Here is a 20,697-nt window from a genome sequence, read left to right as displayed (position 1 = left end):
CTCCGTCCCCCAAACATGCTATAAAAACCTCCATGGCCTAGCTGTGCCACAACTGTTTTTCTACATATAAAAGCCTGAGTTGCATTAAGGGGTAGCAAGTAAGGCAACTGCCCAAGGCCCCATGCCACAGGGGGCATCGCAAAGCTAAGCTGCTCAGGGTTCGGCTTCAGCCCCACGTGGTGGGGCTCAGAGCCCCAAGCTGTAATCCTGCATGGCGGGGCTTTGGCTTCCTGCCCTGGGGCTTAGCGAGTCTAACACCAGCTATGCTTGGCGGACCCCATGAAACCTGCTCACGGGCCCCCAGGGGACCTACCATTGCTCTGATCTATTATGATATTTTTTATGAAGAAGGGGATCTTTAACATTACAGAACCTATCAAGCAAAGATAACCGAATATAATTACATATTTGGGGGGGGGGGGGGGGGAGGAGAGAAATCACAGTTCACTATAAGGTTACACTATACTTTTCTGCAGCCACTGGAAGTGACAATAAATTTACACTACCATAAATTACTACTATCAGTAATAATTGTAGTAGTATCAGTTTTTATAAACTATTTTTTTAAATTGATCCTAATTTAGGCAGTGATAAAGGAATGTTAAATTATCCCATTTTCATTTTGGAAACTTCTTTAGACAGTCATAGAACCGTACAATGCATCTTGCTCATGTGCTCAGAGGTCACTGCAATAAGGTCTCAGAGCTTGTTTACATGAGGAAGATGCACCTGTTTAACTAAGGGCACCGCTACACTGCACACTGCTTTTGGCAGCATGTAGAATAAGTACGCATGTAGACCCCCAGCACAGGTATAACTAGCAGTGAGGCATGGCTTAAGTGAGTATATACCCTACATGGCTCTCTATTCGCCCAAGCCATACCTCCCTGTCTTTGCTGCTATTTTTAGCAGTATAGCATTCCGCTGCATCCCCACTGCTGGAGCCTTTCCCCTGTGCAGGAAAAGACTGTCAATAGGGAAAGATTCTGGCAAGGGGAGGCAATGGGGAAAAGCCTGGGCAGTTCTCCATTGCAGAGCCTTTCCTCACTGCATGGAAAGACTCTGGCAGGGATGAAAGGCTCTGCCAGCTCCCTGCCGTTGGAGCCTGTCCCCACCATAGGAGCAGTGGGAAAAGGGTCCGTCAGCTCCCCACTGCTGGAGCCTTTACCCACTGAGGGGAAAGGCTCTGGATGGGGAGGGGAAGAGGGGGCACTTGGGAAGGCTCAATCATTCCTTGCCAGGGTGAAAGGCTCTGGCACCAGAAAGCTGCTAAAGCTTTTCCCCCAATGTCTCCTCCATGCCAGAGACTTTCACTGACATGTGTAGCTACACCCTGCAGTGTGGTCACAGCAGTCTTGTAGCTACATGACCCTAAACGCTGCTTCCAGTGATGTGTAGTGCAGACATAGCCTCAAGGTGTAATTTTAACACAATTTAGTTTATGTCAGTGCAAAAGGCTGTGTGAACACTTCAGTTTTGCTTAAGTCAATTAGGAATCAACTTAAACAAAATGAAATAAGCCTGTTTTAAATTAAATTAAGAGTGTACATACAGCATTTTGCACTTGTTTAAAAATGTTTTACGTAGAAGCAATGCAACTTCTGCATGCATACAAGGGCTTATATTAGTGAACTTGCACTGAGTTTATCAACCTCTGTGGCTGACTCAAAGCTATCCTTAATCTAATCAGACAGAAAATCAAAAGAACTTCACATGTTATCAAATACTGATATTACTATAACAGAGGCCACAGCTAGTATTAGAACAATCCAATTTATGAACTGTAATAAATCATTAAGAATATTGGTACCCTATCACTGTCTGAACAAAATAGGTTTACATTAACTAAATGTTAATAATGATAAATTGATTTTGTAATTGAAAATTACCAAAGATACATATATAAAACTGTTTAAGGAATTCAAAGTGGGATTTATTACTGCAACAGATTAAAACTATATCAATGAGAACAATGATTATTGAACTACAAGTTTAAGTTTACATCTTTGTTCCATGTAAATATTAATAAATTACCTTTGAGAAGTCCAGAATTATCAATGGGACCAGGGTACACATTCTGATCTCCCATCTGGTATTTGTCCCAGCTGTCAAACCCAACATATTTTTTCCACTGTTTGAACCAGCGACTATCCACTAAATACCTTGAAAAGGGAAAACAGAATTATTGGAAAAATCTGAAGCATGGTTTTAGTACTTTAATATAATTGACATAAAATAAGGTAGGATAGTTGCATGTGAATTACTCTGACTTAAGGGGCACCATCAATCGGAAATCTTAAAAATGTGTGCATGTGTTGTGTCTCTCTCTCTCTCTCTCTCTATATATATATATATAAATGCACTGGCAGATAGCTAAAGTCACCCTGTCAATCACTCCTCAGGCCCCCAATCTCTTTTAATTTTAGTAATATTAAGCATTACAACAGCATGTTCAAATTTTCAGACACAGGTATTATTTATAACTTCCAATCTGTATTGTACTTTACATAGAACTCAATTTTTCGCCTAATGAAGTAAAGGCAAAATTCCCACTGACCCATAGTGCAGTCAGTTGAAAAATGTGGCAGTTCTGCAGAGATCGGAAGTGTCAAGCATTACTACACACACAGGCAAAGCATTACAACTGTCAGCTTGGATTTTTCCTGCTTCATAAAATTCCCAAAGTTGATTTAGTAACTTTTAAAACTATAATATGATGCTTTTAAAGGCCCATGAAAATTATTTTTTCCTCCAAGGAGGAATCCATGCAACTGGCCAGAGAGAAAACACAAGATGAAAAATATTAATCCCTCCGTAACTGATTTCTTCCACAGTGCAGTCTGCTTGATTCCGCCCATCTTTTTTTAAATTAGCAAAATTTATAATACAAGACAAAAAAATCTATATAAATCAGTACAAGTGATAAATAAAACAATGTAAAACTTTAGAGCCTACAAGTCCACTCAGTCCTACTTCTTGTTCAGCCAATTGCTCAGACGAACAAGTTTGTTTACATTTGCAAGAGATAATGCTGCCCGCTTCTTGTTCATAATGTCACCTGAAAGTGAGAACAGGTGTTCTCATGGCACTGTTGTAGCCAGCATCACAAGATATTTACATACCAGATGCACTAAAGATTCATATGTCCCTTCATGCTTCAACCACTATTCCAGAGGACGTGTCCATGCTGATGATGGGTTTTGCTCGATAACAATCCAAAGCAGTGTGGACCAACGCATGTTCATTTTCATCATCTGAGTCAGATACCACCAGCAACAGATTTTCTGTTTTGATGGTTCAGGTTCTGTATCCGTATCAGAGTGTTGCTCTTTTAAGATTTTTGAAAGCATGCTCCACACCTGATCCCTCTCAGATTTTGAAAGGCAGTTCAGATTCTTAAACCTTGGGTCCAGTGCTGTAGCTATCTTTAGAAATCTCACATTGGTACCTTCTTTGTTTTCTCTCAAATCTGCAGCGAAAGTGTTCTTAAAATGAACAACATGTGCTGAGTCATCTCCGAGTCTACTATAACATGAAATATATGGCAGAATGTGGGTAAAATAGAGCCGGAGACATACATTTGTGGCTGAACTCCTTGGGGGAGAGTTGTAATTAATGCTTTTTTTTTTTTTTAAATGAGCATCATCAGCATGGAAGCACGTCCTCTGGAATGGTGGCTGAAGCATGAAGGGGCATACGAATGTTAAGCACAGGGGTTCTCATACGGGGGGTCAGGACCCCCAGGGGGTCGCAAGGTTATTACATGGGGGGGGGGGTCACAAGTGTCAGCCTCCACCCCAAACCCCGCTTCACATCCAGCATTTATAATGATGATAAATATATAAAAAAGTGTTTTTAATTTATAAGGGGGGGTTGCACTTAGAGGCTTGATATGTGAAAGGGGTCGCCAGTACAAAAGTTTGGCACTTAAATACATCTTGCATTGCTAGCTACAAAAGTCCCATGTGAATGCCTGTTCTCAATTTCTGGTGACATTGTAAATAAGAAGTGGGCAACATTATCTCTTGTAAATGTTTTTCTTAGCGATTGGCAGAACGAGAAGTAGGACTGAGTGGACTTGTAGGCTCTAAAGTTTGACACTGTTTTGTTTTTAAGTGCAGTTATGTAACAACAACAAAAATCTACATTTGTAAGTTGCACTTTCACGAAAAGAGATAGCACTACAGTACTTGTATGAGGTGAATTGAAAAATACTATTTCTTTTATCATTTTTAAAGTGTGAATATATGTAATCAAAAATAATAATATAAAGTGACCAGTGTACACTTTGTATTCTGTGTTGTAACTGAAATAACTATATTTGGAAATGTAGAAAAACATCCAAAATATTTAATAAATTTCAATTGTTAAATAATAGAATACCAATGTGATTAAAACTGCGATCAATCAACAGCCCTACTTTGGAGAAACCCAACAACACTGTTCACTGACCAACATTTAGTAATGTGTCTACCATAATGAACAACTGGAGCAAGTGAAGTTGAAATAACAGTTCTGTGTCCATAACAGACTGGATAAAACATGCCCTGGTTATGCATTAAAGCACTCAATTTTTTCATACTAGTAGCTTTCAGCTACATCTTTACTACAATTACAATTGTAAAAAGTTAACGTAACAGTACAACTACACAATTAAAATAGTGATGAAATACAAAATGTAAGGCTGATTAATTATGAAAGCTTAAATTTAAATTAAAGCACTCATCTCCTGTCTTGATTAATATAGCCTCTACATTAGCCCCCCCACACCCATTTCTTTTTTCTTCAGGAGATGCAAAAAGCTGTCCTAATGCCATCATTTTGACTACATCATGCTGTTTCTACTTGTATTCAGAGCCCAATAGCTCCCATTTTGCCATCACATTAAATTTAAGGTTTTTATGAACCCCTTAAAATATTTCCACACTGTAATTAAAAACATGCAACTGGGCCATGACGACTGACTGAGGCTAAGGGGCTGTTTAACTGTAGTGTAGACATTCTGGCTCAGGCTGGAGCCTGAGCTCTGGGACATCCCCAGCCCCCAGCACGGGGTCCCAGAGCTTGGGCTTGGCATCTACACTACAATTAAACAGCCCCTTAGCCCACGCCAGCTGGCACGGGCCAGCCGTAGGTGTCTAAACGCAGTGCCAACATACCCTTAAAGGCCCATCATAACTCCACCTGACTTTTCTACCCTTGTCTTTGGGAACTTCGATAATTCCAGAACTGCTCCAGCAGTTCTGTCAGCCTTGAGAACCCTTTTGTCAACTTAATCAGATCTCTCCCCCCACTTTGTTCCCCACATTGCCTATAAACAGAACATTATCCTGAGCTGGCACGCAAACCCAATGCCCTTTCCTCATTCACTTAAAACTTCCTAAAGAGCTACTTCTTCCATAATGTTTACAAGAAACTAGCTAACTAAGCCATCTACTTATCTGTTATCATATGAATGAACCAGGTGTGTTGTGATTCTCCAACCTTGAAGCAAACATTTTTTTCTGGAAAAAGGCCGAGGAAGGAGGCGGGTGAGGGAGACAAGCTAGGAAACTTTAATGAAATGGAAAGCATGACACATATTATATAATACATGCTGAATGCTTATTTACTCCTCAAACATAAAAACATTGTCAAAAATGAAAAGCATGTAACACATGCAATAAATGAGTCCCCAGTCTACTGACTACTTTCAAACTTTCCTTTCTTTTGCATCTGTTAGATATCAGTACACTCTGAGCAAATCATTGATGCTGAGCTGGCCAAACAGGAATTCAGATCTTTTAAAAACTGACAAAATTCTGAATTCAGCGGTCCTGTTGGTGAGATAAGAGGGGTCTGTATGCACAGGGGTTGGGTGGATGGGGAGCAGCTCCCCGCATAGGGATCCCTCTCCCTGCAGCTGAGGAGTGATTGGTGCAGGAAGTGAGTGGCGCAGGAGGGTGGTGGGAGTTTGCAGAGCTTCCTGCAGCTGGGGGAGAAATCTGGGGGTGGAGTCTGACTCAGTGATGGATGCCATGCAAGGGAAGAGGAAGTCCCGTCCTCCCTAGCAGAGCCGGGACTAGCAGCTGACCTGGTTAGGATAGGAGCCACCAGCCAAGTCTTCCCCAGGCCCACCCTCTACCCCACAGTGATTTATCTCTCTGCTGGCTGGCCTGGGTACCTGAAAAATACTGATGTGGAGGGTTGCATGACTGCTCTTGTGGCTTCCCTTTTCTCCCCCTGTCAGAAAGTCATTTTTCTTCAGGAAAGCAAAGGAATATGTGGGGGACATAAATTCTGTGCATGTGCAGTGGCACAGAATTCCCCCAGGAGTAAACTTCCTGTGGTCCTCATTTTAGATGTAGAATGCATCTGTAGGAATGCATTCTTCCACTGTATGTTACCAGGTCACTTCTCCCATTCAAGCAGCCATCTTGCATTAAAAACCAAAACGGTTTTTAATTCTCCCTTAAATTTTCACATTATTTCTACATCTGTAGTATTCGGTAATGGAACTGAAAGTTGAATTTGTCTTGTTGTATACCTGAAGTGCAGTACTTAAAATGGTTTGGTTAAATTACTCATTTTGTGCTAGCATAGCTCTCAACCTTCAAATCTGCCAGTGTGTGACACTAGCAATCAAAATGTGCGATAAATGACCCAAGTGTGGAATACCTGTATTTTACTGTGTTTAGTACCACAGTTTACTGATTAAAGGCATTTTAAACTATAAAATCTGTTTTAATTGCGCAAAATAAAAAGTAAAAAAAAAAATTTTTTTTTTTTAAATCAGGAAAACAAATTCTATCAGATGAAACTATTAGGTCCCCCCCACAGGTCATTAGAATTTGAATCCTGTACCTTCAGATCTCGAGCACAGACTTCTACCTTTTGAACTACACTAGTAAGTTACCTTTCCGGTAGATCAGTTCTGGAAAGGGATTTTAGCAAATAGTTTCTATCTATCAACCAGCCCTTTTAAAATTCATGGATGCAAGTTATGTGGACCTGCTGATTTAAAAATGTCTAACTTCAGTAGTTTCTGTTTATCATCCTCCAGTTATACTAGTGGAATGGAAAGAGTGTTAACATATAATGATATTGCATCATCTGTTTTTTCCCCAAATACAGAACAGAAATATATATTGAATACTTCTGCCTTTTCAGCATTATTACTGATAATTCTACTATCTCCATCTAGTAATGAATCAATACCATTGTCAAGATTATTTTTGTTCCTAATATATTTTAAAAACTTCTCCTTATCAGCCATAACTCCACAGGCCATAGATTTCTCCTCGTGTCCCCTGGCTATCCTTATCAATTTCTATAATTCTTAACTTCGGATATGTATTCATTCTCATCAACTTACCCTTTCTTACACTTGTTATTTATTAATAAAAAATAATGATATTAAATTACATCTGCTCTCATTTCTCCTTTAAACCAGGTCTTTTGTTTTTTTGGCTTTTTTACATCAGCACAGCCTTTTTCCTCTATTGTGCCTTTTTGAGTATCTAGTAAAGTGTTCTTAAACAATTCCCAATTATCAGTCACATTTTTCTGATTAAATTCTTCTTCCCGGCTGATTTGGCTCATAGTTGTTTTCAGCTTTGTGAAATTGGCCCTCTTAAAGCAACAACTATATATATTACTGATCTGGACTTTGTTCTGCTTGCAATTATAAACATGATCAAGTCATAATCATTTTTTCCTAAGATAACGTTAATTTTTTAGGTCTGTGATGAGTTCCTCTTTATCTGTTAGGACACAGTTCAATATAGAATCCCCCTGTGATGGCTGTAACACTTTTTGAATTAGGAAATCATCACCTATAATGTTTAGAAATTCCAAGAATGTTTTCGTACTGGGAGCATGAGACCTCCAGCACATGTCACTCAAATTCAAGTCCCCCATGATCATGCAGCTTTTTCCTCCTACATGTTTTAGATAGGCATGTAAGGAAGAGGCCATCCTGATTCCTAGTATGAATTAGTGGTTTGTCGCAGACCCCATCATGTGCTTATCTGTTAGGACATGGAGCATACGCATTCAAGATAATTGTCTTCTGAGTTATCAGTGATTCTGGAACAGGAAATGCCATTTTGACAAAGAGTTGTTCAGGTGTGTCTCTGCACCTCTTTCAGTCTGTGGTGACCCCTTCTGACAGTTTCTCTGTTTCTAGTGACTGAGCCCTCCGACCAAGTCACAAACAACTCAAACAGACCCCTTCTGGGGTATTACTCCAACAAAGTCTTTAAGTGCTCCTGATGCTGGTAGGGGGGTGTGCCCCCAGGGCTACCACCCTGGAGACTCTTCACCCACTCTGGTCTGTTCTGGTCCCAGCTCTCCAGATGGGCCTCTTAACAATTCAGATCCTCTTCTAGGGGTTTAATCGCTGTCCAATTGTAGGCCACTTCCCCGGTGGCTTATGGGGGGACCTGGGCCCACCCACTACTCTGTGTCCCAGCCCAAGGACTCAAAGAATAGTAGCCACGCACCATCATGTTCCTTTAATGAAATTGCTTTCAGTTCCCTGGCCCCAGCCTTCACCAAAGCTTCACTCTTACCTCAGGGCTCTTCCATGTTCAGACACCGAGGCCTATAGCAGGGTGCCTGTGGGTGTAGTCCACCCCGTCACACCACCTCCCACTCTGCCCAATTGATCCTTCCTAAATAGGTTATAACCATTGATTTTAACATTCCAATTGTGTGAATCAACACACCAAGTTTCAGTAATACCAACTAGATAATGAGCAATTCCAATTTCTCCTGTTTGTTTCCCAGGCTTCTAGCATTGGTGTGGAGGAAATTATTTTCACATCCTTTGGTTCCTTGATAATTTTGTTCTCAACATCTGAATTTTGTGCTGAATGCTCATAACTTCCCTCTTTGTACTAGTTTAACCCCCTTCTGACTACCTGTTTCTGAGGAGATTGGTCTTCCCTTCCTCTGAGGGGGAGGTCATCTCCTCCCATAGAAGGTTGACCAATCTTCTACAAAACCAACATCTTCCACTTACCTAGCCAGCAAGTCACTTCCATAATCTTTTGTCTTTCTTTCCTTGTGGGACAAGAAGGATCTCAGAGACGATGACTTGGACATTCTTTTTCAACAGGCTTCCAAGTTCCTGAAGTCATCTATCTGTGAGATATCAGCACAGATGACACTGATTCATAGGATATAAACCATCACCAACGGATCCTTTCCTGTCAACTTCAGATGCCTATCCAATCTTTAGAGTGATGTCTCATGTCTTGGCTCTGGGAGGTAGCACACTGTCCTGATATCCACATGTCCCTTGCAGAATGTTCTTTTGATTCTTCTGAGCACTGAATCTCCTACAAAGACAGTCTGTCTTCCTTGGATGGTTGGAGAACTCGTTGCAGGCATGCCTAATTTTCTTACCGGTTGGGCCGAGCTGTCATCCACTTGTGTCCTGTAGCTCTCTCCATTCCCTTGGACCTGCTTGATCTTGAGAGGTATCTTCCATAGTCCATGCTGAGGAACTATATCGATTTGAAACTTCTAGCTGTGTGGAATTCCTCCTGCTTCTCTCTTTTCTGGTGGCCATAGGCTAACTATCCTCATCTGTCTCAACCCATACAGAATGCTGCTGGGTCCTCTTGCTTCTGATGGTTATCAAGTGCAAGGCCTCCTTGCTGACATTCTCTCTCTCTCATTCATTTCTTTGTGGCCAGCTCCATTCTTCCTTGAACCAGGGGTACTGGTGTTTCCCGAAACTGGATGTCTAGGAACTCTTCAGCATCTCTGATTGTTAGTACCGTCTCAACTTGCCCCTCCAATCTGAGAATCATTTCTTTCAGCACAGCCACCAACTTGCACTTTATGAAGAGGAAATCCCTTCTGGCTTCAGGCCAGAAAGAGAACATGGCACATACACTGCAGGTCACCACCACGGTTCCACTGCTGGACATCTTGATATCACACGTATCACTGAACGTGCAAGGAAAGCCTCTCACTCTCCTGGTCCAAGTTCTTTCCAAAACTCTCCTGTTAGCTGCCTCTGTTTGGGGCTCATGAATTCGCCTAGCAAGTGACTTTTTATACCAAGTCTTCTCTGATTAGCTCAGCTTCATCAACCACCACCAGAGAGTGATTAGCCACTGAGGGCATGTCCATGCTGCAATCAGACACTTGCGGCTAGTCCATGTCAGCTGACTCTGGCTTTCGGGGATTGGGCTGTGGGGCTGTTTAATTGCAGTGTAGACTTCTGGACTCAGGCTGGAACCTGGGCTCTAGGACCCTGTGAGGTGGAAGAGTCCCAGAGCTCGGGCTGATGCAATTAAACAGCCCTGCAGCCCGAGCCCCAGAAGCCCCAGTCAGCTGGCATAGGCCAGCTGCGGGTTTTTAATTGCAGTGTAGACCTACCCTGAGAGACTTCACACAGCTGGGCTGACCAAAGCTCCAAGGGCTAGAGCCTTGTGACCTTCAGCAAGGCACTGATCAAAGCTCCGAGGGCTACAGCCATCTCTCAATCTTGCTATTTAAAAATCTCAATATTTTATTCTAGAAATATTATCTGGTTTCATTAGTTCCGTTTATTCAATCCTTTATTACCAACCACTTCATCTTTAAGCATCTTGAGTGATGCTTACACCAGTGCTTGGTAATCACTGAACACTAATTGCCCACTTGCAGTATTCTCAGCAGCTTTCAGGTTTGCATCAGTTTGACTGAGAAAGAGTGAATTCAAAATTATAAATACTGAAAAGATTAGCTACCACTTTTATATAGAAGCATGTTATCTGATATCCTACCTTCCCAAATTTTGGAATTTCCAGTAAAGCAGAGCTTCCCAACAATTCACAAATCTACCAACTCTTTTCTTCAACATCCAATGACAGTTAATTTTACCCACAATTCTCTCTAGTCTCCATGCATTGCCCTTCCTGTTTGAACTTATACATTAGACGAATCTGTTCAGCCTTCCCTTGAATTTAAAACTGTAAATTATAATTTGAATACTACTAAAATGTTATTTCACGTATAAAAAAATTTGAAATGTTATATTCATATAAACACTTCAATGTGGTAAAGAAAGAAAAAATGAAAACTAAAAAGCACACAATTGAGTTTTTTCCTTGAAAATATGAAATAGCTGGGTTTTTCAGAACCCAAGGTTTATACTGAAGTAAAGTTAAATGTTACGACGGTAGGGCATAAGGATACCGGAATTGAAGATGATCATGATGGTTGCATGGAGAAATACAAGTTTAACCTGCAAAAAATGAGATCTCTAACTAATGAAACGTATTCTCTCTGTCCACTTTTCTTGGATGTTGTATCCCTCTGCCTGCTCTGTTAAGATTGATGCTTTCTGGTCCAGGAACTGACTAATCCTCTGTATCCCAAAGCACATTTTGAGCACAACCACAACATAAATACTACTACTACTACCACCATGGATAAAACTGGGTGGACTAAACCAATAAAGCACAGTGCTCTGTTCTACCATAGAAGTTAGAGAGTAGCAATTTCCTAAAAATGCTTTAAGTTTTTGGATTGTTTGCAACTCAAAGTGAATACAACAGCTCAATTATCAAATCTACATATTGATCATTTTGGAGACTTTTTTGCAGACATATAATACCTTAGTCTGATGAAATTGCATCTGAAAGTTTAAAAACAACTCGGGGATGTATTTGACCATATTAATCATTATAGATCTGGGAAACTCAGTTCAGATCAGAGAATTTCTTTGTCTCACATGCAACTGACCAAACTTGTAATAAACTATTCCAGCATTCAAAAATAGGGAAATATTAATCCAGAACATTTTCTAGTGTGCATAAATATTGATGATTCCGTTATTTTTTCCAGTCAGTTATATTGATTGCAATACAACAGTCTACAATCTATATTTTCTACAACACAATAAAAATTCAGTTGACAGCTACAAAACATCACTGAAATTGGTGAATGTTCTGCCAAATCTGTATCACAATTTGGCAGCATGCATCCTTGCAAGCCCTTTTCTGCTAAAGATTAATATGACAGGAGAATAATTCTGACAGAGGAGCACTATAAGCATCAGAAGATTTGTGTGCACTTTAGCTCTGAAGCTTAGTATTTACAAGTTAATGTCATGGTTGTAATGTGAAGCAGCACAATAATTTTCAAGTAAAGCAACCTTTGTTCAATGATTTTCCTGGTGAACAGCAAACTTAGGATCCAGATTGAGAAATTGTAATGTTGCAAATAATAAGTGTTAAATAAAAAAGGGACGTGTAATTTGAGAAAGAGGTCCGTATTCAACACTCTTTATTCAAGCAAAATTTGTATCAACTTCCATGAAAAAGAAATTCTAAATAGTGGTCCTTACATATTTCAGAAAAGACATTATGCTATAGTCAGAAGTCATGGACTCCACTATTATTTTCCAAGATGGCCTACCAAAATGAATGTTTATTCTTCTTGATTTAGCTATTGCTCTAATGAGAGATCTTATTTCCCAGACAATTACGCTTTTCACAAAAGGTATGTCTACATGGCAGAGAAAAACCCACAGCTGGCCCATGCCAGCAGACACGGGTTTGCAGGGCTCAGGCTAATGGGCTGTTTCATTGCTCGCCTGGAAGTCCAGACAGTTCTTTGCTGTGTATATGTACCCAAAGACGTAACAGGGAAGAGGAAAATTCATTAAAATTGAGATGACTGCTGTCTGACCACTACTTTGACATGCATGTCTTATTGATATCGAAACACTTTTTTTTAGTAATTTGTGTACTAAAAACAAACTATTTTGAAAATAAATTGCACATGCTTAAAAAAAACATGATCTGCACAAAACCAGTTGGGGGTATTGCATGTATAAGTTCTTAAATTAATATAATTCTCAAATGTTAATTAGAAAATTCAATCCACACCAATTTCTTTCAGCTCCTAGAGTTCATAGTAAAACTACTCGAAACAATTTCAATAATGGTGAAAGTAGCAACTTTGAATTATTAAGCAGCATTACCATATGACAGAAGCAATTTTGTATCTCTATAAACACCTGTTCTTAAATGAGAAATGAAATACTACTTTTTTCAGTAAGGTTAAGAATATTGGAAAGAGTATAACCAAATGCCATGATTTTCCATCCCTAATCAGGAAAGATTTATTATGTTAAAGACAGAATTACATTATCTGTACTATAACCTATCATACTCAGCTATGGAATTAAGCAACAAAGGCATATATATATATATATATATATAACACATCTAACTTTGAGGAGTGGAGGAGAAGAGAAGGAAAATCAGAATTTTAGAAAAAAAAATGGTAGACCCAATCCCACAAACATACGCTTGTGAATGGTCTCATTATGTTCAGTAGGACTGCTCGCATGCACAAATTTAAGCATGTAAGTGTTGGCAAGATTTGTAGCAAGGATGTTACATCATCCATTAGGCATAATCAAGCAATAGGACATCAAATACTACAGAGAAGTAATTAAGTAATTAAGGCCAGGTCTACACTACCCCCCAATTCGAACTAAGGTACGCAACTTCAGCTACGTGAATAACGTAGCTGAAGTTCGAAGTACCTTAGTTCGAACTTACCTTGGTCCACACTCAGCAGGCAGGCTCCCCCGTCGACTCCGCGGTACTCCTCTCGCCGAGCTGGAGTACCGCAGTCGACGGCGAGCACTTCCGGGTTCGACTTATCGCGTCCAGACTAGACGCGATAAGTCGAACCCAGAAGTTCGATTGCTCGCTGCCGAACTACCGGGTAAGTGTAGCCAAGGCCTAAGACTCTAGTCAATTCTACTGCTGCCATTCCAGAGGCTGGAATACAACATGGCGTCTTCAAGCATTTTCACATAAATCCCAGTAGTACCCTTTTTTCAAATACTATCAACAAAAGCCCGTGGACTTCACTGATAACACCTGCCATCCTCATCTTTCATACGTATTTCTGGCAGTAGATTTCTGGTAATCATACACATGGCTTGTAAAATATATCTTAGTAAAGACTTTTCCATGGAGTGTGTACAAATATGGTATTTTATTAAAAAGCAATCTAGGTTATGCTTCATGTCTAGCTCTCCTAATAGGAAAATCATTATATGATCTTAACATGAAAAGCCCTATACAAAAGACAAGTAATAATATCATGGAATTCTTTACAGAAAAGGAACGGGTAACAACAAACTAACAGTGAAAGGCTACAGTTTTCAACTTTCTCTTTCCTCCATCAGTATTATTTGGTATCCTGTTTTTAAAATTATTTTTATTATAATCCACACTGTACATTGTCTTTAGCAGAAATAGTAAATAGGTGGACCGTTGGTCAAATTCAGACCATCAGATGCTTTTGAACAGACCTCGAAATCTTTTCATTTGTTTCTCATCATTAATTTTTTATTGTTTTCTTTGGAGTCTGGACCTTGACTATAACTTGACCAAGAAATCTGGACCTTGACAAAAAATAACCGACTATCCTGCCCCTTTAGGCTAAAAATTTTTTAAATTACAAATATCCTGCAAAATAATGTATTCTGCAAAGTTACATGCGAATAATTTACAGTATTTTACCTATGCTCACTCCAAATATGGCTTGAAACAGCCAAGATTTCTTCATAATTGTTGTAAACCAAACTGAAGTTAAGAAGCAGAAGACATTAAAACAAATATAGTGTATTAGCATAAACATGAACTTGAGTGTATTAGAACATAAAAACGGCCATACTGGGTGAGACCAAAGCTCTATCTAGCCCAGTATCCAGTATTCCAACAGTGGCCAATGCCAGGTGCCCCAGACAGAATGACCAGAACAGATAATCATCAAGTGATCCATTGCCTCTTGCCCATTCCCAGCTTCCGGCAAACAGGCTAGAGGGACACCATTCCTGCCCATCCTGGCCAATAGCCACTGATGGATCTATCCTCCATGAATTTATCTAGCTCTTTTTTGAACGCTGTTATAGTCTTGGCCCTCACAACATCCTCAGGCAAAGACTTCCACAGGTTGACTGTGAGTTGTGTGAAGAAATACTTCCTTTTGTTTATTTTAAACCTGCTGCCTATTAATTTCATTTGGTGACCCCTAGTTCTTGTGTTATGAGGAATAAATAACAGTTCCTTATATACTTTATCCACACCAGTCATGACTTTATAGACCTCTATCATATCCCCCCATTAGTCATCTCTTTTCCAAGCTGAAAATTCCCAATCTTATTAATCTCTCCACATACAGAAGCTGTTCCATACCCCTAATCATTTTTTTGTTGTTGCCTTTTTGAACCTTTTCCAATTCCAATATATTGATGAATTATACCTTTACAAATATTTAGCCAGGCAGGCTACCAGTGTCCTTTTGCCTCATCAATTACTTGAATTTAATTCTAATCTACATAGCATAAAAAGCATAAGATTTTTAGAACTATTTTTTCATAACTTTGCATATACTGATGACTAAAACATCGCAGCACTTATGTAGGAAAGTCAAATGAGTTATTAGAAGTCTCAAATTTTCATAACCTTAGCAAAGAATTATCAGTTCATGACTGTACATTATATACAAACGTATCCCATATTTGGGTAAGCTAACAATATTACCCATGCAAATTGCATATGTATACATCCTCAACTAGGAAGAATTAGGAACAGCAAAATTGGAATAAATGTTAATATTCCAGTTTCTTTCATTTGAATTTACAGGAATACAGAATGAGGGTTTATCACAAATTTTGTATGTATGTGTCCATTTCTTAAACAGAAAATAAATTTAGCACGTAAAAAGGTAAATTCAAGAAGCTTTAATGTGTAACAATTTTACAAATATACACCATTCCAGGACATTGCCTAGTAAACAAAATAAAATAACTGAAATCTAACAAGAAGGATTTTGCTTCATTTCTTTTCCTCGACATTTTGAAGTGGACTTACAGTTTTTCAGATATAAAGAAAACAGGTTTACTGTACATTACGAATCAATGACATATTGCTGGTACGGTACCAATTGCACAGTCTGTCTTAATATGTAATTGATACCAATACACTTAAATAATATGACCAGATGTCTTGCCATTCTATTTTGCTGTTGTGCAATATCTAAACATCAATTTTTTAAAAATTAAGAATTACTTATGCTGCCTGATAGGTCATTCACTGGATTTCACAATCAAAATGCTTAGCCTGAATATGTAACAGATGCTGCTTTATGCAAATTCACTGACTTCACCACATTGAGCCACTGGGAGAAGTACCTTTTGAACTTGAGACATTTCACTTTCAACAGCAAAACTATGCAAATTGTCCAGAGAGCTAGTCCCCTGTCCTCCCCTTTACTCTGAGCAAGTACAGATGAAGCAATACTGGGATAACAAAGACAAACTATCACAACTGTACTGCTGGAGGTAAAACGGGACTCATGTTTAAAGTAACAACATCTAATCTTTATTCTTGCAGGATTTCAATTTAATATTCCATAATAAATATTAAAAACAAATATTTGTTTACATTTAAATTTCTGTTTATGTATATGTCAAAGGTTAACTTAAATTACTGTATAATTAGGAGAAACTATGGTTAACTAATCTCTTCACTTGTTTCAAGTTCTTAAAAGACGTGTGCCTAACTCTCTACAGAAGTAACGAGCTGCAAACATGTTAGAGAACTGTGTAATGAATTGTGTTAGTCAAATATGTATACTAAATGTTAGAGAATTGAATATTGTATATATTATAATTAAGGCTATGATATAGTCACGGGTATTTTTAGTAAAAGTCATGGACAGGTCACGGGTAATAAACAAAAATTCACAGTCCGTGACCTGTCCATGACTTATACCTGTGATTAAATCTGGGGGGGGGGGGGGGGAGGGAAGGGGCCCTGCTTGGGGGGAGGGAAACCCGGGTGCCCGCTGCTCTGGCCAGCGCCCGCTGCCCAGGGCCAGTGAAGCGCTGCTGCTCTGGCCAGCCAGGAACTGCTGCCTGGAGCCGCCAGAGCAGCGGCTGGTGTGGCTGTCCCCGGAGCCGCTCCAGCAGCAGCTGGTGTGGCTGTCCAGGCGGGCCACCTGAGCAGTTGGCACCAGAGCCAGCTGCTTTGGCAGCCCTGGGGTCAGCCACACTGGCCCCTGCAGAAGTCACAGAAAATCACGGAATCCAAGGTGAATCTTTCCCTTGATGTAAATGGGAACTAGAACTGGTCCATCCAGAGCACACAATAATCTTATGCAATCAAATATAGATAATAGTTGCAATTGTGAAGCTAAGTACTTTTACAGCAACACAACCTACTTTGAGATCTATGAATGATAAGCGCTTTAGAATTGAAAGCCCCCCCAGAGCGAATGGCTCATCAAGCTAACACAGTTAAGACACATCCATTTCATAGCCAATGGGTACAGATACAATTCTGTCACAGGCATCACAGATTCCAGAACTTTCTGGGACCTCCGTGACTTTTTCTGGGACTGGAGCAGCGGCCCCTGGGCCCAGGTCAGCCCCTGCTGCAGGATCAGCAGTGGGGCTAGAGCAGCTGCAAGCCCCGGCAGCATTCTGTCTGCCCCAGGGTATTTTTAGTAAAAGTCAGGGACAGGTTGCAGGCTTCCATGAATTTTTGTTTATTGCTTGCGACCTGTCTCTTTTACTAAAAATACCCGTGACAGAACCTTAACCTTATCAATGGCACGCAAGGGAATGATGTGAACAGCATTATGATGAACCATCTTTGACTGCCCTAACCCAACGCATCATGGGAGGTTAGTTACCTGTAATTGGAGGTTCTGCGAGATATGTGATCCCTATTGTATATCACTTAGGGTTACGTGTATGAGCCCCGAGCCGAAGCTTTTCAAAGTAGTAGTGTCCGTTGGTCCATCCATGAGCACTTGTATCGCCTCGTGGTTTCGCCCAAGGCGATAAAGGGCAGGCGGCCCAACCACAACTTCAGTTCCTTCTCCACCACAGATCTACCAGATCCGCAGCAGAGGGGAAGGAGGGTGGGGTTGCAATACAGATAGGAACCACACATCTCAAAGAACCTCCAGTTACAGGTAAGTAACCTCCCCTTCTTCTTGTTCTTCGAGTGATGATCCCTATTGTATTCCACTGAGAGTGATCAACAAGCAGTACCTAGCTAGGAGGGTGCGAGGAAAATGACGGAACTGTGGAACGGAAGATCGCTGTGCCGAATGAGGCATCTGTTGGGATATGTAAGGGGTAAGTAAAGACCTGGGTAACCACTAGCATGGTATTAGGGAGGAAGGCACAGGCAGGTACTGTCTCTTCGCTTAATAGATAAAGTGCTATCCCTCTCCCTTCCCTTCTGCTTAAGGATTGATAAGCGTTGTAGCTGCATAAGAAGTGCCGGTGTCTAAAGAATACTCTTTGTGTAAAGAAGTGTTATCTCCCTCCTCCCTTCCCTTCCCAGCTACATAAACAAGCTCGGGGTCATGGTCCCTTCCTCCCTCCCCTGTGAACTGCTGATTAAGGGAACTTGTAGCTACAATTACTGCAAAACAATGTATCTTCAAGGTAAAAATGTCTGTAGCATATGCTTAATGCTGAAAACAGTAAATGGGCAAGTATATTTATATTCAGTATATAGCTATTAATATTCATTATATGAGCATTCATATTATCAAATAAGGGTTTTGAGGGTGTTGTAATAAATGTGGGCATTTACATATTAACTTAAACAAACGAGTGTGATATGATTAACTCCGTGCTTACTCGACAACTGGGTCGAGGGGAACAAGTACCGCAATAAAGAAGCCCGTTTACTCAATCCGCCTCTTGGTCAGACTGCTCATTCTCTAACATCTGGCATCACGAACAGGATCCCAAGGGAGAGTCATGCCTGATCACCACGTCTCCCATGGATTCAGTGAGTAAGCTGAATGGGCCCTTTACTGTAACCCCGGTTAAGGTGTTTATTAATAAACTGGTGGGGAAATGGGGGAGTCCTTATGCTGCACCCCACCCACCCCGGGGATTGTCAGGATTGGCCAGCCATTCAGGGGTGGGTGGGAGCTTCCCTGGCATCCAAGTGCTCCCAGGATTTTTTTTTTTTTTTTTTTTTTTAAAGGCTGTTTTGTTGCAAGCTCCGTGTGAGGGTCTGTCAGGTTTATGGGAGGAGGTTACCAGTCTTAAAAGCAAAGTGGAAACTCTGCAGCAAATTGCTAGGGAACAGCACATGGTAAATCATCGCAGTGTGCTTGCGGTCAGAATAGCTGAAAATGTATGGACAATTTTAATCATCTTAAGTCAAAGAACCTGACCCTGAAGGGTCAAGGAGATGCCTTAAAGCAAAATTCTTGATCCCCGGCCTCCATTTCTCGCTCTCTCTCTCTCTCTCTCTCTCACACACACACTTTTGTTTTTTTGACATTTTAATGGACGGTACTTTGGATACTTAGTAAAAAGTTTGGACAAAGCAGGACAGAGTTTGCTACATTCCACTGACATTTTTCAGAGTAAAAGGTCCATGGGTGACCATGGAAACAAATGTTTTACTGCCTTTTTAAATAATCCCAAGGTAAAGGAAGCACAGGATGAGGCAGCTGTGTGTTGCAAGGTGGCTATGTCATTACAGGCAAAATGTCCCACCTTAAAAAACTGAATGCACTAGTAAGTAATTTAAAGTAAATGAAGAGTTACAAGCAGCTCTTATAAAAATTAATACTACAAAGTTTGGGGGGACTTTGGAGGGAAGTAAACGGTTGGGAGTTGTGGAAATGTTAAAAGGTAACGGTTGTAAAAATATTAAAAAGTAACAGTTGTGGTATTATAAAAGGGGAGTTTGTGGTTTAAGAATAAAATCCATGTATGTTAATGTAATATTTGTGCAACTCGGTACAGTCACATTGAATGGAACACTGGTAGTTAAATTACAAAGGGGGTCAGGTGGCTACCACCACCACTGTGTTTTTGACTTCAGGAGCCTATTCTGAGAGAAAATGGGCCCTTTTCCCACAGAAATGGTCTGTAAAGGACTGCTGCAGGCAGCAAGCAGCCAGATACTCTGATCTATATTATTTGACTACTGGACAAGTTAATCAAAATTACTAAAGGAATGTAAGGGGTTTCTATTGGAACTTAACTTGACTGTCTCTAGTTGTGCAAGATGGGAGTGTAATCAGGGTACAGTTGTATAAAAAATAATAAAAGCAGTGTAGGTGGTGTTGGGCAAAAGAAAATTTGTGTGTGTGAATCTTTGTGTGTAATTATGTGATGTTTTTAAGGACTTAAACCAATACTCATGGTTTGTAAAATCCTGCTTGTAGGTTTAAAATAAATTGGTTTTGTTTTGTTTTTTTAATTAAAAAAAACCAATGCCACTAAAACTCCATTTGAATCTCTCAAAGTTGCAACACTGACAGATCCTTATGCTAGACAGGGGCAGCTAGTGTGATGTGGCTTTGATATTTAGCATATAACCCTTTGGGTACTTCCATGTTTTTCTAGAGTATAATATCTTTTTAAATAAGGATTACAGAGTATGTTCCTGGCTGGGGCAGCCAGAACAATGTGTAGAGATTCTGGATCCCTTTTTTGGTAATAAATAGCAGCTAAGAACTCCAGGAGGGGAACAAAAACAGTGAAAAAACAGTGCCCCTCTGGAGCAACAGCAGGGGTGAGATGTACAACACTGAGCCTGAGGCTGGGTCTACACTACCCGCCTGAATCGGCGGGTAGAAATCGACCTCTCGGGGATTGATTTATCGTGTCCTGTCGGGACGCGACAATCGATCCCCGAA

At 40.3% G+C, this 20,697-nt stretch overlaps 1 protein-coding gene across 19 annotated transcripts in view; it reads right to left on the bottom strand.

Annotated features, from left to right (window-relative positions):
* Nucleotides 1–20,697, bottom strand: part of USP15 (ubiquitin specific peptidase 15) — a 137,527-nt gene that overhangs the window by 106,199 nt on the left and 10,631 nt on the right. For all 19 annotated transcript variants that reach the window (XR_010592739.1, XR_509173.2, XR_002889278.3 and 16 more), the window contains exon 2: nt 2,035–2,162. Coding sequence is in view for 6 of the 19 variants with exons in the window: in XM_005303165.5 (XP_005303222.2) it covers nt 2,035–2,162 (128 nt within the window). In the remaining 13 variants the exon portion in view is untranslated. The remainder of the gene's footprint in view (nt 1–2,034; nt 2,163–20,697) is intronic.

Source organism: Chrysemys picta, chromosome 1 (assembly GCF_011386835.1).
Source record: "Chrysemys picta bellii isolate R12L10 chromosome 1, ASM1138683v2, whole genome shotgun sequence".
NCBI lineage: Eukaryota > Metazoa > Chordata > Testudines > Emydidae > Chrysemys > Chrysemys picta.
The sequence above is the reverse complement of the archived record's forward strand: the minus strand, read 5'-3'. Positions and strand labels throughout refer to the sequence as shown.